The sequence below is a fragment of the Oryzias latipes genome, chromosome 24 (genome assembly GCF_002234675.1).
Source record: "Oryzias latipes chromosome 24, ASM223467v1".
Lineage (NCBI taxonomy): Eukaryota > Metazoa > Chordata > Actinopteri > Beloniformes > Adrianichthyidae > Oryzias > Oryzias latipes.
In genome coordinates, this window is record NC_019882.2 from 4602035 (window position 1) to 4623911 (window position 21877).

General features: G+C 37.9%; 1 protein-coding gene across 2 annotated transcripts in view; it reads left to right on the forward strand.

The window, feature by feature from the left end:
* Positions 1-454: 454 nt before the first annotated feature.
* Positions 455-21877, forward strand: part of LOC101160614 (regulator of G-protein signaling 6) — a 44687-nt gene continuing 23264 nt past the window's right edge. Inside the window, exons 1-2 of one of the 2 annotated variants that reach the window (XM_023953161.1) lie at positions 455-558; positions 4267-4626. In XM_023953161.1, coding sequence (XP_023808929.1) covers positions 4342-4626 — 285 coding nt within the window. In that variant the 5' untranslated portion in view covers positions 455-558; positions 4267-4341. Of the gene's footprint in view, positions 559-4266; positions 4627-13884; positions 13912-21877 lie in introns of those variants that run through there. The other variant, XM_020714677.1, reaches the window with a different exon arrangement.

The window sequence follows — 21877 nt, forward strand, 5'->3', positions numbered from 1 at the left end:
ATTATTTCCTCAAAGGAGAAGAGCTCACCATCACAGATTTAGACAGATTTGTGTACATAGACATATCCAAACAGACTGACTACAGGAACAAGATCTTGAAAGCTGGACTTTGCATTTAACCTGATGCCACAGCTCCAGCGACAACAAACTGACCCGAAACAGCAGTCGGATGTGTTAGTGCAAATAAAAATAGCATGACTGGGCTGTCAATCAGCAGTTCATTACTGGTGAAAGTGATTTGGAGCAACAGAACTCTTGAATCTTTAAACATTTGAAAACATTTTAGTTTTAACTCAAATGTTTTCAATAGAAAAAACGAAAATGAATCTTGTGGATATTCTTATATTTGAAGAGATACATTTGTGGAATAGTAAATGAGTTTATATATGCATAGAGATTTAAAAGACAAATGCTGTCTTCATTATGTATGAGAGACCCCCTCCTCCCCGCCATCCCCCCTCCCTCCCCCTCCGTGTCTCTTTCTGGGAGGTGTTTGTTGATCCAGTGCTTGTTGGCGCCTGAGCTCCGCGCGGAGGATGAAGACACGCGCCTGCTGAGGTAAGTTTGAAGGATGGAGTGGCTGCAGATGGATGAGAATGAGAAGGAGCTGGATGAGAGTCAGCGGGAAGAGCCGGAATTGTTGTCCGCGCGCTCGTAACTGCTGTCGGTGGCGCGCGGGGTGGCGTTACTGGAATTTACAGCTTTGCGCGCAACGCGCAGAGTTTTTTTCTTTTCTTCCATCACCTGTCCGTGCACTTTCTATGCAAGAGACTCTTAGAAGCCCTACTCCATTTATTTATTTATTTTATTGTTTGTCCAAATCTGCACGGAAACAGTGAGGGGCACAGAGGTGTGGTGCGCCGGCTCCCACCAGAGTCCTGGGGGCATTCAGAAGTAGATCCTAATGTTCCAACTTAGTTATTTATCACACTATCCATCAAAATGGGACTTCGAGAACTTTAATGGGGGGGGGGGGGGGGGGGGGGGGGAAAGTTGCCCCATTTCTGCTGGTTTTTGGTAAAATCTCACACATCACTTCCATGGTTTGCCAATACTCATAATTATACGCTTTAAGATAAGGGTTTCCTCTTATGTATGTATTAAAACTGATCCCCATCATCCTTCTAACCTAACTAATAGGGGTAAATTATGCTTCAATGGCTGAATGGGAGCAATATTATGCAGGAATCTTGGATCCAGGTCATATACCACTCCTTCGAAGTCCATTAAGTAAAAGAGTTTGTCCCCGATCAGAACAGCCAGCCACCTCCTTTCCTGGAGGAGATGGGAGCTGCAGGAATTTCATGGCTTTTGGGGGGATGAGAGTCCAGAAAGAAACGTCACAAACCTGCAGTGTTTGGAGTATCTTATTGCAGAAGTAATGCAATGCTGTAGCATAATACTACAAAGACTCGTACCAATGCATTTTAGTTCTGTTTCCTTCATTACATGTTCAGTGACTTGTGAATTCCAACAAAATAACCAACCAGAACTTAATTATTTAAGTGGCAAAACACTGGGGCATTCAGTTTTTGTATTTTTGTGGTTGTCCTGTCACTTTCAACCTTTTAAAATCTTTTTGTTTTGCCCCTAAAAATGGTCTCTCCAGCTTAATGTTTCAGGTTCTCTATTTGGTTTCTGTTTTTTACTTTTTATTTTTTAACAGTAGACAGCCCTTTTTTTGTTTTTATGGACTAAACTGACTAAAGTTGAGGTTTGGTCCAAATGTTCTTCACTTTCCTAAAAATCAAATGTTTTATATTAGTTATTATTATTACATCCCCTTATATTTAAATGGGAAATAAATACCCTGGTACATTTGTCACTTCAGATGCTATGATGACCTATAGAAGTAAATATAATATACAGGTCATTTAAAGCATTACAATTCTACTGAAAGAGTATTATTGTAAAATAAGGGATTACTTAATAAGTCAAGTAATCTAATTAACTTTCACAACAATGTTGAAGCTTTTAATTATGAAGGCCAAAACTATATAAAAAAAGTAAAACAATTGTAAAAATGATCATTTTTTTGATATTTTGAATTTTTTTCTTCCTGTAAACAAGTTACTGGCTCATTTACATTATTTTATTTTATTTTTCTAAATCAGCCATTGTTTAATAAAAAACAACAAAACGACGTGAACATGAGATTAACTTCAGAAAAGTCATTTATGTTTTACTGAACACTTGATTGGTTTGCAGAGTTTTAGTGTTGACCATGTGAATCCAGTTCTCTTGAGTCATAATAATAAACAGCCGAACAGCAGAAACAAACGGAGAAAGATAACATTTAAAGTGCTGAAGATGACCAATACACTTTATTTGTAGTTTCATTTAAAAAAATAAACTGAGAATCACAAAAGTTGCATCTGAAAAAGCCAAAGGATAGAATACAGCTAATTATATATTATTTTTATAGCATAAAGCAAATAAAGGCATTTTTTTCTGCTTTAAATTGTTTCTTTTAATGTTTTCGGTTTTAAAAGCAGCTGATAATAGGGGGGAACTTAGTACAAAATGTATCTTTGATTTGAAACTCTCTGGTGTAAATCCATCAAAATTGTACCTTTTTGAAGGCAATAATCTGCAATCTGATATTTTTTTGAATTAGATTCTTTAAAATAAAATGCACAATTGTCTTGTATTAGTGGCAAAACTTTTAAAAATAAAAATGGTTTAAAATCTTTATTTTATTTTATTTTTTACTAGCTCTGATCAAAGCCTGTTGATGTTTGGTATGCAGCCAGAGCTTCTCATTTCTATGCAAAATCAAGATCCTGAGCTAATCTGGTCGTATTGATTCCAGCGTAAACAGCGACGTGATCTCAGGAGGAAGCATGGGGCGATGGGCGTGTGATGTCAAACCTTACAGGCAAACAAATCTGTCGTTTTGTTGTCAGCGCCAGCCGCAGGTATGGATTACCAAACAGATGTCTGGAGCAGAGACGACAGATCACAGGCCATTTTTCCAGAAATGCTCCCAGAAATGCTTTTTTTCTTTTTCTTGATATGAAATTGCATAAATAAAAGAAAAAGCCACACAGTTCTTCAAAAGCAGCAGCCCTCTGAGACTTCAACCCCTCAGTTTTATGTTCACAGAAAAATTCCCAGTGTATTGATCTTAAAGAGCGAGCTGACATGGAGCTAAATGTAGGCATCATGCACCCATTTCAGTTCATTTCTGTGCCAACTGGAATCTGCTCTTTTAATAAATAAAAATAGGCCAGTTATTTAAATAACCATTGTTAATGATAATGCTGAAGGGTTGGAACCAACTGTAAGCTTCATTTATTTTCTAATTTGATGTCTTTAACATGTTTTTGTGGCATTTTTCCAATGATGGAAGACACGTTTAAAGAAAATTAAGCTTAAACTTGAGTTTATGAATAATACTTTATTCAATCGTCGTGAATTTGTAGCAGACAAATGAAGGCCTTTTGAAAGCACATTTGTGATATGGAAAACTCCAAGTTCTCAGCAACGGGGAGGGGAAGGGGGGGCGGGATTGCTCCTTGCTAACAGTCGCGCTTACAACCTGGAGGTGAAATTCTAATGAACACCTGCTGCTCTGCAGAATTTTTGTCCAAGAAAACGACACGTTTTTTGATTTTTGCCTAAAAACAACATATTTATAATTAAAAGACCACGGGGGGACGCTATGAAAATAGATCAAAAGATGCTCGGAGGGGGGCTTTAAGCATTTTTTTCCATAGCTATTAATTGATTTTTCAAATCTTTTTTAAAAATAAAAATACCTAAAAAATATTAATTCTAAAAAACAACAAAAAACTGTAAGTCATTGTGTTTTTGGAGCTTGTTCTATAAAAAAAAGTCAGATAAAACTTTTAATGAATTTATTGCACAAATAATATATTTTATAGTTGAAGCAAAATGTTTGCCTCTTGAATGAAGCAGTGGTTGGAAAAATGGAAATGAAATGCTTAAACTCTAGAAACAGTGAGGAAGACGTATGTTGATGTTGTGAAGGTGGTTTAAAATAAGAGAGTGAGGTCCTCTGGTAAACAGTTCTGAAAATATCTTCATTTATAAGGACTAAAAATAGGAAGGAAGAAGAAAGTATAACTTCAGTCATTTGTAACGCTGGAGTGGGAGAAACGGAGGAAACGTAGAGAATTTATGATCCATTCTTTTCATCCATCCTGGACCTCCTGTGACAGGAGATGAAGCAGAAGACTGATGGAAGATGAGATCTTGGCGCAGGTCGCATGGTCCAATTTATCGCTCTGTCTTTTCCCACAGCGAGCTCATCTGAGGAGAGATCACAGGAGGGACATCAAGGAACAACTGTGACGCAGAGAAGGAGGATAACAGGCCATGGCGGAGGCACCCCAAGAGCTTCAGCTCCAAGAGGAGCAGCAGCAGGAAGAGGAGGAGGAGGAGCAGGAGGAGGAGAACCCCCCGAGCTCAGCAGACACGACAGAACAAGATGCAAAGTCTGAAGAATCGGATGTAGGGTCTGAGGAAGGTGACAGACAGAACGAGGACCCTAATGGCGGCTCGGAGGAACCCGTTAAAGCAGTTCGACCCCTACTTTCAATGAGGTCCATGAGCAGCATAGACCCAGAGGATGACACCCCCAACATGATGGTCTACAGGAAGGTAAGAGGTCTTCCTCCCTAAAATCAAACGTGGAAGCAGAGTTGATGGAAAAATGGTTTTATTATTTCATAAATGAATGTGAAAAAGAGTAAATATTTTCTCCTCAGACAGTGTTGGCAGCTCTGGCCAACTACTTCACAATATAAACAGCAAAGTTGCAGTGGTTGGGTGTGTTGACAGGAGCTGAGGGTGTTGATTTACATATTCACCGGGATAAAGTTAAACCTGTCAGCCGTCATTTTCTCCCAACCATTGTCTGTGTGTACATGTGTGACAGAAAGGCACTGCAGTAAATAATGGGAACTTTTCTTCATTTTTTGTGCGTTCCCGTCAACAGTAGCAGCCGCTGAGCTGCAGGGTCGCATGTAAGCCAGGCTGTACTGTAGAGTAGATTGTCTTTTATCCAAATGTCCTCCAAGCACCTAAGCCAGGTTAGAGGTCACGCACACATGCTTACATCTACATTTTGACATTTCTAAGAATAAGAACCTTAAACATCGCTTAATTTTGTTTTTTCAAAAAGATAAAAATGGAAGAAAATGGAAGAAATTTACATACCTGATCCAGGTAATCAGCAGCAAGAAGTGCATGGAAATCTGGAAAATAGGCAGGTAGGTAGATTTTCAGGACGGGGATTGCCGGCTCTGTCCAAGTTATTCACTCAGTCAGACAAATCTGTTAGTTGAAATGGAGGTTGTGAGTTATATGATAGAAACAAGGCAAGACCTTGGTGTTTTGGAAATCAGCAACTGTGCTTCAGAGATGCTAATATGGGTTATACCATGGTCCGGGTGAATACTCGATTCTGATTGGCTGCTGGGTGTGCGTTAAAACCTGATAACCGCACGTTGAGAAAAGAAGTTCCGGTCACCTAGCTTAAATGTTTTGTATCACTGCGCCGGCTTCTTTATTTGGACAAAATCAAGCGGTAAGAGGTGAAATTTGTCTCTGAACTGAGGCTTTATTCAACCCATCGGAAAGATCCGCATATATATATTGCCGAATCTCGACTGCAGCGGTCGCATCACGTAAAGAATTGTCCGCTTTTTGTGAGAAAAGCGATCCAAATCGGAAAAAAAACAAGAATTAAGGACAAAAAACTGGTTAATGTGTATTGCTTTTGTAAGTAACCATGGAATAAGCGGGTTAATGGCCTTCGAAGTATACATTATTACTTTTTAACGCACTTTGCGGAAGCAACTGTCCTCTGCTTCGGACAGTTCAGGCTTCCACGGCGTGCATTAAAAAGTAATAACACACACTTCGTTGGCCATTAACCCTTACACTTACACAATGCCTGACGAGGTGGCTAGAGCAGCTGCAGCTACTCTGCTGCAGCTGCCACATGAGAACTAACCAGCGGAGGAAGGTGATTTCATCATAAAGTTCACCTTTTGTCCAGACAATGAAGCAAAAGTTTGTTTCAAAGAAATAAAGTCTACAAGTAGTTTCCAAGTTCGCTTTGAGTGCAAGAAATATGGAAGATTCATGGTATCATCTAAATGAGCAAATATGACATACAGGAATTAAAGTAAAAAAGCGAGTTTAAGCAGAGTTTCTTCTACAGTTTTGAGCAGAACGTCGTCCTTTTTAAAAAAAAATCCAATTCAAACTTAAACAACAGACAACTGATTAACGCAGCCTCTAAGAAGCGTGGAGAATCATCAGTAAAAAGATAAATAGTTCTGCTTCTAAAGCAACTAACCTGAATTTTATAACAACTATCCTAGAAGAATATTCTCAAATGAAATCTGTGCAGTGATGCTGCAGCTACAAACCTTCTCTCAAGGTGAGAATTGGTTTTTAAGAATCACAAAGTTGAGAAGCTTCACTCTAAAAGAGCCAGCACACTTCACTGGAGACAAGGGCGCACGGTGAAGTGGTCTTCCAGCGTTTAAAGAAGAATTCACTGTGATTTAGTGTCACGCTTGGAATTTATTTCCAAGCTCTTTGTTGATGAGGGGAATCTGTCACGATGCCTTGTTTGACGGCTTTGAGCCTCCGAGGCCTGTGGAAACCATACATTCCTGCCATGTGGGGTGGCTGCAGCCCAGTGAATGTTAATCGGACTATTTCATACGGCAAGATGTGCAGAGATGAGCGGGAACATGAATCATTGCTCAATGAATCTCTACACGACTCTTTGATGGGCTCAGTGTCCAAGCAGACACGGCGGCTCTAGATTGCTTCCTTTCCCACTCACATTCATTTTTACCGGGGAAATGGCTTTTCCTGTTGCAAATGTATTCACTTTTAAATTCATTCTATTTATTGAGGCAAAGGCGAGATTAGAAAACAATTATTCTAAATCATGACAAAATCTAACATTAAAATTGAATCAAACTTTTTAGATTTGCACTTCACTCTCCGATGCCTTTTTTCTTTTTCCTTTTTTTTAGTTGAATCGTGTGAATTTCTTGACCAACTTTATTACAGCAAAAAACATCGTTTACTCTATTTTCGAAGTGTTCCCAGTGTTTTTTTTAATAATGATTATGCAGTTTTTAGACGAGCTTGTAGCCCGCCCGGTGTCACAAATACGATCTTTATCAAACAAATTTTTTTATTATTTTGCTTATTTGAATAAAGAAATACTCAGAAATGCAAATTTAAGCCTAGTTTTTTGAATATATGTCCTCCATCATCAAAAAAAGACTAAAAAAACACCAAAAACATCATTTTCATCAAAGTGAGTCTTTAATCCGTGTGATGAGACGTTTTATTGAAAACTGAAGGTTCAAAGATGATGATAATCCTAAATATTTAACAGAAACCTAGTCATATTTTTTTATTTTGATTAATTTTGCCAGAGAAGAGAAAGATATCCTAATTTTTTGATGGATTCAACACATAGTTTGGTCAAAATTATGTCTTGGATTATTTAAGTATGATGCAAACTGAAAAGGCATCTGCGAGTTTTGACGTTTATTCACCTCTCATGGTATAATTTACACACTTTAAAAATTGCATTTAATGAGAATGCACAATCTAGATGTTGAGAGAACTCTTGCTGTGTTTTCTTCTTTCTCCTGCAGCCCTTTCAGAATAAAGGTTCTTGAGATGCCTAATTGAGTTTGCAGTGATTTAGTCTGGTCTGCAGTTTGCATTGATGCTGAGCAGTCATTGGAGGCAGTGGATCACACTGTAAAAAAGGCTCTGTAGAATGAAGTCAATAAAATTCTTATCCTATTGGCAAATTTTATTTAATTGAGCAAAAATAAGATCAAAATGGTCTTACCAGGGAATTCTTATTTTAGGAATTCTAACATATATTTGCTTGAACTAAGATTATTTTGCTTTTTTACTTTCTTTTTTTTCGCAAAATAGAAAATTAGACAATTTTTGTGTAAACAAGTCTTTCTAATTTGTTAAGATTCGGTTTTTGCAGTGCATGATGTAAACTGCAAACAATCACAAAATCTCAAAAACAAAACTAACTTACTTTCAGTAAATTGTAACGACTTATTTTGACATTAAATCTTGAGTCGTTTTACCTTGAAAACACTTTAATCTTAATTTGACATCATATTTTGAAGCAAAAGGAGCCGTTAATGACTTAGTCGTTTCGTTTAAAGAAACAAACTTGCTTTATTTAAGGAAACTGGAAAGTTTCATTTGACTCAACAGTAAAAAAGCATGAAGTATGAAAGTAAACATTCATTTAAATAAAATGTTTAGACACTTTGTAATTCTAGTCTTACTTAAGGATAATTTATGATCTAAAAATTAGGAATACCCGACTGTTCTAGTTCTTAAATGAGAATATATTAGAAGATGTGGATAAATAGGCCTAAACAAACTTTAAAGATTTAAAACTCTTTTTTTTTTTAGCACTGCATGCTTATTTTAGGACATAGTTCCTTACCAGATCAATATACATAAATATGAGTGTTAATAGTGAATTTCAAGATTTATTTTTGTCATCATCACAATTAATTCTGAGTGACCTTACCAAGACTAATTCTATTAGTTCCATAAGCAGATTTTTTTACCTCCAACATCGGGAAAAACATCTTATATTCTATATTTTTCTTCAGTTGTTTGATAAGGACACTTTTTCAGTGCGAAATCGGCTCTGAGGGGCTGGCACATGTTCCTGGCTCCTGTAAACCAAAATGGACATCGACAAATGTCTCATCTGAAGGTGGACCCACGCCAAACGGCACGAGTGGCCATTATTTCCTGCAGAGAAGTGGCAGCAGTCGCTTCAGAGGGATCTCCACCTGAGGCTGAGAAACTAATAACGTCTCGATTTCCCGCTGAGCTCCTGCTTCTTTCAGGTCTAATCCAAACTAATCCTCCACAATGAACGACGAGCGGCACCGCTTCACTTATTTATCTGTGTCTAATTTAAAAAAAAAACAACAAACGCCTGAGTCCTCCATTTGTTAATCATGAAAAATGACGAGCTCACAGCGGGTTTGAGTGACAACGTTTTGTGATCGAGCCTAAATAAATGGACATTTATTTTTTCCCTTTAGCAACGCATATAAACCAAGCTGATGCACTTGAACAAATCTTTTGGATTCTCTGAACTCCGTGTAAGCTTGTTCACCATGTCTGACAGCACAGAGCTATTTGCTGTGAAGGCATCAGTGTGGTGGTCATGCTCTGGTTGTGTCGACAGCAGTTGTCAAAGGAAAAGCCGCTCCTGTCGATTTTTTATTTATTTATTTTCAAATTTAAAGTGACTTTGTCCCATCAGTGCAGCTAGAACACAGCTATTTTACCGTTGCGTGCGCTTTGCGTCGATGCATAGTGAGAAGGTGGGTTTGCGTCCACACTGTGACGGATGTCATGGAAAGTGTCCCCCAGCTCCACTATGGCAAACCAGGTGGCCCAAACTTTCAAAATAAAAGCAGTTTTCTACATTTATTTGTCAATTAGTCAGAACTAAACTCTAGTCTTATTGTGCCTTGATGTGTTTTCTGACTTAATCTTTAGTTGGAAGTGTCTTTCAGTGCTGCAGATGGTAGTAAACAACTCCTGACTGCATTTTATTGGGAAATTAGACATTCTCTGGGACAAAGTGGAGCTGTCAGTGGAATTTCACCTAAAAACACTTCCTCATTAGCTTCAAGTTTCAGAAGCGCTGACTACAATCAGATTTCACTTAAAGTTTGTGCCTGCAGTGACACGACGCTCTAGGATCCACCGTACTGCCCAACTTTAGAAGATCTTTAGTCCCTTTTTCAATGCAACACCTACTGCTTGAATTTGTTGAACTCAAATCAAAATCAAAATTAAATTTTGCAGTTTTATTTTAAAAATAAAAAGCATTTATCTTTTGTTGTCCCTTTTTTCTAAAGCTCAGTATGACAAAAAATGGAAAATGTTTGATCGTTAAGAGTAAGATCAACTTTATTAATTATTATTATGAATTATTATAAGGGAAATTCAGTATAGCAGCACAAGAAAATAAATGTGAAATATACAAGGGGGAAAAAAACCTCTCTTACATGTAGACAAATGGCTACCGGATGGATTGTAGAGTCTTAGGGCTGATTGCAGGAATGACTTGTAGTCAAAAAAATACATATTTGTTATATTTAAACAAGTTTTATTCTTTCTGTAGATGATCTCACCATAAATGTGACTTTTTAAAAATGTTTTATCAAGAGTAATATTCTACATGTGTTCAATGATTTTGGTACTACGACATTTTTCCGAAAATGGCTTAAAAACTTTTAAGCTTAAACTTTAAAAATATTTGCGTTAAATATAACTCGCAATCCTGGCTATGCGGCTTATACTCGACGTGGCTATTTGCTGGAATAGGCTCCTCTTTGCCACTTTGTGGCGTTTGTATCAATGTGATTGTGTTTTCTTCTCATATTTATTCAGATTGTGCCTAAGGATTAATAATGAAAGCAGAAACGGGGCACAATAAGTGTGCGTTTTGTGTTGTTCCTCTGGAGTCTGCTGCACTGTTTTTCGCCTTTGTTCACACTGGTTTTGTCCCCAAAGCAAATGGTTTAATCCCTAATTAATCTGAAAAATATTCATGGTGTAACTGGATTAACATAGGGTTTTGTTAGGAAAACAATCGCTTGGGCTTTTTCCGAGCCGTAATGAGATGTAGCACAACCTCCTTAGCCGCTTGTTAAATTTGGCAAAAATTACAAAGGATTGCACTTCAAAGGACAAGCGCACAAAAAAAAAAAAAGACAATTAACCAAAGGAGGAGGAAAAGAAGCAGAGCGGTCCAGGATAGAGATGAACATATTCAGAAAGGTGTTAATGTGTGGATGGGAGGCTGAGGTCAGCTGTGAATAAGTACACCTGCAGCCATTATTGTGCTAATGCTCCCTGCAGATGCTTCAGCCCGGTGGGGTGACACCTGTCTTTGTTTACCTGTAAGCAAACAAACCTATTAAAGTGAGCAAATGCAGAAACCAAAAGGGTTCAAGTAATTAGTAAAAGCGCTGCGGACATTTTATTTTAGTCTGAAAACATAAAAATGAACAGTATCTAAAAAAAAACAGTTAAACCCCATAAAAACCAACTCTGATAAAAGTTATGTTTTTAACAAATATGAAGTAGATTGGGTTTAAAAATTGCATTTCTGAATATTTCTTTATTAAAATCGTTAGAAACCGATCAGTATTGGGAAGTGAGGGCGGGGTTTCTCTGCTCCAATGGCTCCGCCCCCAACTAAGAGATACATTTCTAAAGAAGTACTGACACTCTGAGGAAACGACGTCCTAGAAAACGAAGGATTTTGGCTAAAAATGACATAACTATGATTAAAAAAACCATTAGGAACGTTTTAAAAATTAAAACAAAAAATGATCACACTGGGACTTTAAGAAAAAAGTCCAATACAAACGCACAACCATGGCTATCTGAAGATACATAACCCCTGCCCTGCGTTGCTGCTCGGTTGTTGTGATGGATTTGTGTCGCAAATGTCTTTTTCCTTTTGATGAATCTGCTTTAGATGAACTTTTTGGAGATGAACCTATGATGGTGAGCTTTTGCTGCAGTTTGGGGAAACATTATATTCACATTTTCATGATCAAAACATGTTTGATGGAATCCGCTGCAGAAAAGGTCATGAACACAATTCATGGAACAGCCTGTTGAAAAGACAGAAACAAAGATATTTCAAGGAAAAAGGGTTTGTCCAAAATAAAACTTCATCCAAAAACAGATCACTGAGCTCTCCTGGGATTCTTTATTGAGATTTTCTGGTTGTATGATCCATATCAGGAAGAGTAAGAAGATGCGTTATGATGGGGAAGGGATTCTGGGCTTTTTTCTTGCTGATTTTTATCAAGTTTCACCCGATGTATTTATTTTTCTCTTTCTTTTGTTTTTTTGTTGTTTTTGTTGCAAGTTTCCTCATTCTTTAATTATTCTTTAATAAACTATGTTTGTTTGAGTTGCACTTAAATTTAGATTTTATTAGGTCTTCTAAAGTAAATACTTTCAGATTCGGTGGTATGAAGGTGTTCGTGTTGAGAAATGTTTGTTTTTTTCTCTGAACCTGGGACACTTTGCAGCCTTCGGTGTTATATTTCACATTTTGTGGTCCAAAACAACAATATCACAATAAGAATACAAATGGAGCAAACTCTTACTTAACAATTAGGAGTATTACCGTAAATAGAAATATATGAAAAGTTTCTACAGTTCAAACAAGAACCAGAGCCTAATTTTATCACGTCCTCTAATATTAACATTTTAATTTAGAAGACTGCTAAAGCAAACAGGTTTATAGATGTTTTTGTATATTTCTAAATAAGTTTTCATGCAGCAAAGAATTTTTACTTGACAAGAAATCCCATATTAAGATCTAAAAACATAGTTCCACACAAGTATTCTTATTAAAACGAGCCAAAATACTTTTACTCCATACTCTTAGAATACATAAAAACTTGATTCAAAACTGAAAAAGCTCAAAAGTCTTTTTTAAGGATGCCATTTTGAAGTGGAATAAATGTTGACAAATTAAACTGGCACTGTCTTTATTTTGGAAACAAATATGTAAATTTATGTTTCCAAAATTTCCAGAAGAAAACCTAATTTTAGATTTCATGAGGCTTTATAAGAATGGATCAACTTGTACTAAGACTCATTTTGTTCTAAAATAATTAATATCCACTTATTACACTAGTTTTTTTGTCACTATAATCAAAATAAACTACTGTGGGTTTTATTTATTTTATCTATTTGAAAAGGTGTCGAGCAAAGTTAAAAAAGAACGTCTAACCTGGTAAAATATCTTGAATGTCTAAAACAAAGGATGAAATGGTTAGCAGTGTAGGACCACGACCGCCTTCGTCATCCTTTTGTTCATCAAGTCATTTGATTATTGGCAAAATAAACCCTCATAGCTCTGATTTATCTGAGTGCAGAAACCAACAGCATTGACGATGTCAAAAAAGTCAAACCGTTTCCAAACACAACCCCCACAAATGGCAGGAAGTCAGGTGGAGGCCGCAGGGCCACGTTATGACTAATGAATGCTCCCATTCGTCAGGCGTGCTCTCTGCGTCGTCCATTAAGGAACTTGGATGGATGCAAAGAGACTGAAGCAAACTGATGGATGATACAGAAGTTAGCTCACACATTTTCCATCAGCGTTTCCTTTTATTGATTCAGTCTGCTCCCGTCAAACCTGCTCTGCTTGCCTTTTGTGGTTTCTTTTAACTGATGCAAAAGAACTCCTTCCCACTCTTAATGACATTTTCAGCTTGACTGAAATGGTTTTATTGTTATCATGAGCAGAAAATACCTTTTTTTTCTTTTATTTTTTGAATTTGGACATCATTAAGTTGCCTCACTTCAGGTTCCAATCTATAGCTTATTTTTGGAGATTCTTTATTAAATACCTAACAAACTTAAATAAAGAGTAAAATAAAATGTTAATTAAAAATGACTGTTATTCACCTTCATGCATGTTGGATGAAGGTTCAATTCCTAAAAGGGCCTAACTGTAAAGGTCGGTGCCGCTTTCTCTCCTGTTCATTGACGGTGTGCAGGAATCGGTCTCATATTTAGGCCGGTCTGTGACACAAAGTCCCGTCACGCCAGCTGCCTCTCCTCTCCATATGCTCCTTTGGCAGGTAAACGCTGCCCGACCTGACGTCAGCCCGCCTGCACTCGGAGGCCTGTAATGTGTTTAATGGCTTTCATTTTGTTTCCCTCGAGCGCACTTGTTCCGCTGACCTTCTTCTCGCACGAGTGCCGGTTGCGGTGAAACTCTAGAGTCGATCCGGACCTCAGGAAGAGCAGCTTTTAGGTGAGCTCACGAAGGAGTTCTGATCAATGACAGAACGTGTGAGTAAAGGAAATTTTGATATCTTAGGCCTTTTAATCCATTTTATTACGCATTTATTATAAATTCAGTGGTTCTATTTTATTTTTTCTTCAGGAAAACACATTCTATGAAATACTGTCATGCTAAGCTAAGTTCTCATCATTTCCGTCCTCTCTCATTGGTGACTTTGCCTGATAGTTTCTGCTTTTTCCTCCACGTCTTGGTTATTTTGGAGCCCAATAGGAGGTAAATGTTATCTCTCCCATAGGTTTCTTTTAAGGATTTCATTACAGTTGGGTTGGAGAAAGTAAAAAGCTATTATTAGTCTGGCAGCCTCCTGTTTTAAGAAATGCTGTCATGGAGGAAAAGAGGAAAAAAGCTAACGATGGGGGAGAAACAAACACAGAAGCAGCCAATTTGAAGCATTTTGACAGAGCCAGCAGCTTTGCAGGGTGCACACGCATTTGGTTTGAAAAAAAAAATCTCTCTTTACCTAAACACTGTTAAAATTGGTTTCTTTCTGCAATCTGTGACATAATTTAGACATTTTATGAAAGAGTTAATAGGGATTTTGAAAGAAATGAACCAAATTTTATTAACTGGCTCTTCTGGCTGACATAAAAACACATTTCTATGTCAGAACGAGGGATTAGAAGACTCTCTCGGGCGAATAGAATGCTGCTGTCAGCAATTTTTCTGCAGAAAATGCTCTGCTTAGTCTGGCTGAGCGTGTACAGCAAGATAAGGTTTGTTTGGATGCGTAAATTAATGACAAAAAAATTCCAATATTCATAAGCCAATTAGAAGTGATGTGTACATAAAGGTGTATTTGTGCAGGAAGCCGGTCTACTGTGTTTTTAACGCGTTCTTGTAGCATTTATAAAGAAAAATAGACGTAAAATTGCAATTCCTGTTAGCTCCAACACCTCCAACAAATCTGTATTCACCGGAGAGAGTAAGGGAAAAGAAAATGGATTTTCAAATGCACTGAAGTAACAGGTTTGTTTTGATTATTTGGATTAAAGCAAACGGTTTTGTCTCTAAAAATAACAACTTTAAGGGAAGAAAAATGGGAAGTGGATGTGCATCACATGGCGTTCTTTTGACTCTTTGTCCTTATTCTGCGATCTAAAAAAATAAATAACAGGATGATGGGGGGCTTTGAAAATCCACAGGGTGAAGGACGTTGTCTGGCAGTTTTCTTTGAGAAATGCATGGTTAACGTAGGATCAACTGTACTTATAGTTAGACGTAAACAAAAATCAAGGCTCGAGAAAAGAATTTAAAAACCATTTCATACGCTGCAATGACGAAAACACTAGAAGAATATGCAGAATAAAAGCTATAAAGTTAATCAGTGGATGGATGAAATTTCAACTAATATTCTTGTTTCACAATTATATCAATGGTCGCTCATTTAGTACATTGAGCCTTAAAATAGGCATAAAAACTTGTGTATCCACCCGTGAAAGCAGTTGTGACTAAGACTTAAGCAGTGCAGTCTGCTTAGCGCTATGGTCACATTTCCCAAAATGCCACAGCGCTGCCACCTAAATAGGTTTTTCAGCAGGTGGCCACGTGGCCGCATTTGTAATCGGGAGGTGGCAGTCGCATTTTTACACACTGCGCGAAGGCTGGACGGTTTTAAGCAAAACATTTTGCGGCGATCGGATGATTTTTCTCTATCGGTCAGTGGGCACATTTGGAGGTTGTGCATTGGCAGTGACTGGCACAATGGTTAATTTCTTAATATGTCTCAAGACAACTGGCGACCGATGGCAGCCGTCGCCGGAGACATTTACGCATCGTCCAATCAGAGCTGCTGTCCCCGCCCTGTGGTCGTCCAGCTGTTGGCATCATCCCCGCCTGACTGACACCAGACAGCCTTCTACATTCATGAACCAATCAGCGATATTCACATAATCGGCCGGGGGCATGAAATCTTAAAGATTCTGCCGATTCCTCCCCATCGCGCGGTGGCGGTCGTGTTTGTGACCATAGCCGAAGACTGGAGGCAGGATCCCATTCGTGTTCATTTTCATTTATTGGCTCACAAAACACATTTTTAAAAAGTTAAGTAACGGGGAATTTTTATATTTAAAAACTTGCCAAAGTTTAAATTTGTAGTTTCCAAGAGGATTGGTCCTTTTCTCCATTTTTATTTTTTATTGTTATGATGTTTGGAAGGGGTGTGCTAAAGTATCGATATGGTGATATATTGCGATATTTAGTCCTGTGATTGATTCTCGATGCGTCTTCATCAAGTATCGACCTTTTAATTATGTTTGAAGACCCAAGACCCTGTAAAACTTTATATTAATCATCCTTTGGTAAGACGCATCTTCGGAGGGTCGATTAAATAACTTAAAGAAAAGATCCTAGCTACTTGATTTTATTTTTCTGGGAGAATTTTATTTTTGATTGCATCACATTTATTTTTAACAAAGACACTATAATTTGTTCACAGAATTAATATCTGATTTACAGCTATTTTTTAAAATAATGTGATAGCTATGGCTTTGTTTTTCAAAAGTTAATACCAATGTGCCTGGCAGCTACTTGACTAATTCCTTTTTTATCCTGTTTACAGCAATTTTGTACTAAATATTGGGCACTGCTGTTCATGTTCACTATTGTTTACACTGAATGTCACAGATGTTTCCAAATGAAAATTGTCATTGTTTGTCAAAGACAGAGTATTACTGATTTCAGCAATGTTATACAAAAGTCTGTTATCATTACACTAAATAGGACACAAGTTGTTCATTATAATTGTGTTTAAAAACGAAAAAATAAATTGGGAAATATTTTCCAAAAAGCAGTTTTTCAAGTTCTTCTTTCTAAATGTTTGATATATAGTGAGTTGTTAGAGACGATATATCGATTATCACATTATCGCCACATCGTGATAGTATCGTTATCGTGAGCAATGTATCGCAAATCGTATCGTATCGTGAGGTACCCAGTGATTCCCAGCCCTGATGTTTGGTGTCGTGCGCTTCCTCCAAGCTCACCCCAGGTGTCAGCTGTCATCACCTCAGCTGTTTTGTTTCTGTTCGCCTTCAAAGTGCCTGGTTTTTAGTTGTCGTGTCTAAGCTTGTATTCATTCTTTTTATTCTGTAATATTTCAGGCTATTTGTTATGATTAGCTTTGGTTTTTGTTTGTTTATTAAATGTTTCCGTCTCACAGAGGAAAGCATGTGTAGGACTGGCCTTTACCTCCTGCCTTCTATTATATATAGTTTAGGTTTTTGTTAGAGCTGTGATTCACAGTGTTAGCTGGTCAGGGCAAACAAACAAACAAATAAAATGAAAAGAAATAAATCTTGAGGTAGGAGGTGAGTGATCGATTTCTATCAGGAGTTCTGTCTGAAGCCTTTGAAAATGATTTATAGACGGAGTGAAGCCTGGCTCCTGATAAACACAATATGGGAAAAATTGATCTTGGACTGCAAGTTGCTTCATGTGCTCTTTCACATCATAACATTTACCATAAAGTATAAAAAAGTACAAAAAGAAATAGAAACAAATATTTGTAAAAACCTGGTTTGTCATAAAACTCTTTAAGAGGAGTAAATAATTTCTCTTTCTGACTACATTCTCTCCAAAAATCACATTTCATTCATGCTTTTTCTGACTTTGTAATTCTGCCAGAATGTGCTTGTCTGTCTGTTATCACAATGCCCTGAAGAATTACCGTCCGGAGTGTTCCTGGTAAATGGCACTCTGCTTTCTGCATTCACACGGAGCTACAAATGACCCCCCCCCCCCCTCCCCCCATCCCTGCTTCCATGACGGCTCTAGCAGTAATGGACATAGCATTAAGCACGCTGCTTGGCATTCCAGCTAATCTCTTCTTTGATTTAAAAAAAAAGGCTGTTGACGACATTTTCCTTGATTTCATGATGCAGTGATAAAGTGAAGGGATGAGGAAATCCTGTGGATTGTTTTCTTTATCAGCTGGTCTTCCAAATTCTTCCCTGATTTACAGTCTTGTTAGATTTATCAGATTGGACCAGTGGGCTACTGACAGCTTTGTGTAGTAGTAGAGCTATTTTTTTTTTTCAAAGGGTGCAGCACATTTTAAAGTGGTTTTCCAACAGAGTGAACCATCCTGATGGGTAATTTTTCTTTCCATGCGGACCTCCCATGTCCACACTCAAGCTCGCTCGTTTAATCATTCCCAAAGTGCTTCCTTTGACATTTCTTTTGGCTGAAGTCGTCATTAACACAGCCTCCTCTCTTGCACACAGTCTCTAAGGAACGGTTTTAAAAGCAGATCTCAGCCCCGAAGTCTCAATAGCAAAGCCAACAGGCGTAGCTGGCAGCAGACAAAAAAGCCTCAGAGATGAGGGCGAGATGAATCATCCTGTTGCAAACCTTGACAGGATGCACAAGCCTCCAAGAGCAATTTCTACCTGCCCGACTATCTGTCCAACTATCGGCATCCGGCAGGCTTTCACGGCGATCGATGCTCTCTCCAGAATAACTGATGTGGCTGCATCTTGAATTCAAACACAAACGTATTCCTCATCAGTTGATGAAGCGTCTTTTTAGTATGAAAACCCTGAAGCACAGATTCTGGCGTCCAGTGACTCCTCCTTTTCTATAGATTCATCTCTTTGGGTGTATTCAGACTGGACACATTTGTTCTGCTGAAAGTGAACCAGACTTGGTTTCCTCCAACAATCAAGAACAAATTGTCAGTCTGAACACATCCAGGCGGACCGGGGTCCAGCACTTGGAACCGCTCTCAGATCGGACTGAGCTTCGGTTCGCTCTGAGATTCCCCAGTCTGAATACAATCTGTCCTCTGAGCGGAACGACTGAGCCAAAACGGCCACTGTAGCCGACGTAAACAGAGAAATGAAGCAATACATGAACCGCGGACAAATATTAAGCAATGATTGTTGTGCTATCAAACAGAAAAAAGAGTAACTGTTTACCTGTTAGAAAGTTTATTTTAACACAACTGAGAACGCTTCTTACACGCTTTTATGTGTCACCCAAACGCAACGTTCGGGACTTGATACGGACCAAATGAACCAGTCTGGATCCGTGACCCTCTAACTTTTACTCGCCAAAGAGGAGAAAATGCTTGCAACTGGCAAGTATTCACCATAGACTCATTCTTTTATCGAGAAAAAGGTATATTGTGATATGTTTATGTATATATTTATTTTATTGCCCAGCCTTACCACAAGCAGGACAATGAGCTGAAAGACACGCCTGCACGCCCCTTAAAATGTAGCCACTCCTCTCAATGACCCTCCATAGGCCTGGACAACCCAGAAACCGGCCGCAAGCGACTAAGGCTTTGGATTCCTTAGGCTGAAGAAAGATGTAAATTCCTAATTTGTTATGGAGAAGTGACATCTGTCAACACCTGCTTATATAATCTTTAATCTGTACTCTCTCTTTGAGCACTTTGGCAGCAGCGTTGTAATTTTTCTGACAATATAAAGTTGAAACTGTGGACTGAGGGTTCACATGTTGCCAAAGGGACAGAATTTTGTTGAAAGGAAAAAAAAAGTGTGGGTTTTTCAGTTTCTGTCAGTTATATAATCCAGAGAGGTTTTTTTTGTGGACTCTGTGTTTTGAAGCCATGTTTGTGCACGTGCGTGTGTGCATTTATACCAAAGTCTTAGCTTGTTATTTAAGTATTTCAGCACTCCAAGTCTCTGTGCGGTCCTCAAGAAATAATGAGAGCCACACATCTCTTTTTCCCTTATCTGCTTATATTTTCCTTTCTTCTAACTGAATGAAATGATGCTATAAAGCTGTGCTTTTGTGAGTTTAGGATGGCTACAGTAAATTGATCTGATTTAATAAAGTACTTTACATTTTTCATTTGTCCAACCCACAAGAGTGATGAAAAACCTTCTTACTCAATAGGTATATTTTTATTTCTAGCGTGGCAAAGACGTCATGGATCTGTTTTTGTGTGATACGAACCAAGTACGCAGAAGGAAAAAAAGTGGCCTGTGCTGCTGAAGTCTTAAAATGATTTTATTCCAAAAGATGTCGAAACCATCCAGATCCTGGAAAGCTCTAGGAGTTAAGTCATGCCATGCAAGAGTTTTTTTTTCAGCTTTAATTGATGTCTTTTCATGTTGGATCCTTGAGGTCACAGGTGACATAAAAAGGTTTTTATGAGAGCCATTATTGAGACACCCACATACTCATCCTTTTTCTCTCTGTGAAGCATGCAGAGGAGGCCTAATTGCAGACTAATGAATTCCTTCATAGACTCACAGGAGAGTGAAGTGTTGGAGAAAACGTAGAAAGCGATTCTTTTAGGATTCTCTAAGAGTTTGATGGTTCTTAATGAAGATTGGTGGGTTAAACCAACGTTCAGTCTTAAAATAATTTACCTTTGCATTAAAAATTATTAATTTTTCGGAGAAGGAATTCATAAAAGCACAACAAAATATACGACTGTTTACAACAAGCTCAAAAACAATAAAATGTACAATTAGAATACCTGTTTTACCCTGTAAACATTTGACTGAAAAATCTGAATGCCCTTGTCCAACTTTACACAAATGAAATGCACAAATTTAGTTACAATTGCCCTTATGGCTGGATACAGGTGAAATGTACAGGTTTGCCTGGTGACCTATATATTTGTCATAGACTGCATAATCTGATCATAAAAATGTAATGCTACAGTGCCAACAACATCGACATAAAAACAATGTGGGGTTATGGGGCGGCTGTGGTGCAGTGGTAGAGCGGTCGAGATTTGAAAAACCATTTTCAGAAACATTGCACCCCTTCAAAAGAAAAAGCTGTCAGCACTTAAAAAAAAAAAAAGTCCGGTTTTGGGCTAAACTTTCCACGCTGCCCCCTCCCCACCAATAATGAAGCAAGTCTTCAGTACACAACTCACAGAGGACTTGGAGGCCTTGAGGGAAACGGCTAAAACTACAGTCTGACACTTGAAAGTGAAAGAGATTACCCTTTTGGGACAAACCTGTAGAGCTAAATCCAGTTTAGAAGAGCGGCTGTTCATGGTTTGTATGCAGAAAATCCTCCTGGTCAGATTTACTGACACCATCTGTGTTTGTGTGATTTCTATTGGTCAAAGAGCTGCGCTGATAAACAGTAAGCGAGCATTCGCAGATGCAGAACATTTGTTACAGCAAATAATGATGCGTTCTGCCCTGTTTACCAACATGTCCTATATTTATTATTACATCTTAATGGCTTGAAGAAATGTCACTCTAGTTGGCGGCGTTAAATAGATTATTTGTACGTTCAGTACTTTTTAACACCTAAAGTCTATTTTTTTGTCCCACTGATAATGAGTCTCCTCTCCTGATTGACCCAAAAAATAAAAAAATGACAATTTTCACAAGATTAACCAAACTAAAGCCAATTTATTTGTATTTTATCAAACTTATTTAGTTGTAAATTGTTACCAAATCTTGAAATATGAAATAAATACCTTTTTATTTTTTTCAATAATTCAAAAAGTGCAGCAGGAAAGCTGACTTGTCTGCGCTCGAGCCTGTTCACATGCAGAGTGCAAGTGAAGGTCGAGGGAACGATCTGGGACGCCCTGCAGCATGGCGAGGCAATCTGCTTCACCTGCACGCCCTAAGAACAAAAGGCCAGGAGAGACATTTAAAATGTCAGCTACCTTTGGAGTTTTAATTAAGTGAGAGAGAAAAAATTTAGCCACTAAATGTTTGCATTGATTTAAATGTAGTAATTTTCCTATGTAAATGGTCTATGGCAGAGTCGCTATCCTTATTTGAGACTTTTTTGGGGACAATAATTGTTTTTCACAGTATAGTTGTTCTTTTTCACTTCTTTTACTTCAAAGTATTGAATCGCAAAGGATTTCATGTTGAGAAATATATGAAAAACAAATCAAACAAAAGAAAAAAAAAAGACCAAAATTTAGTTTAAATCCTTATAAAACACTCGAAAATGAGATTACACATTAAATAGAGACGCATTGGTAGTCATGAGAGGTGA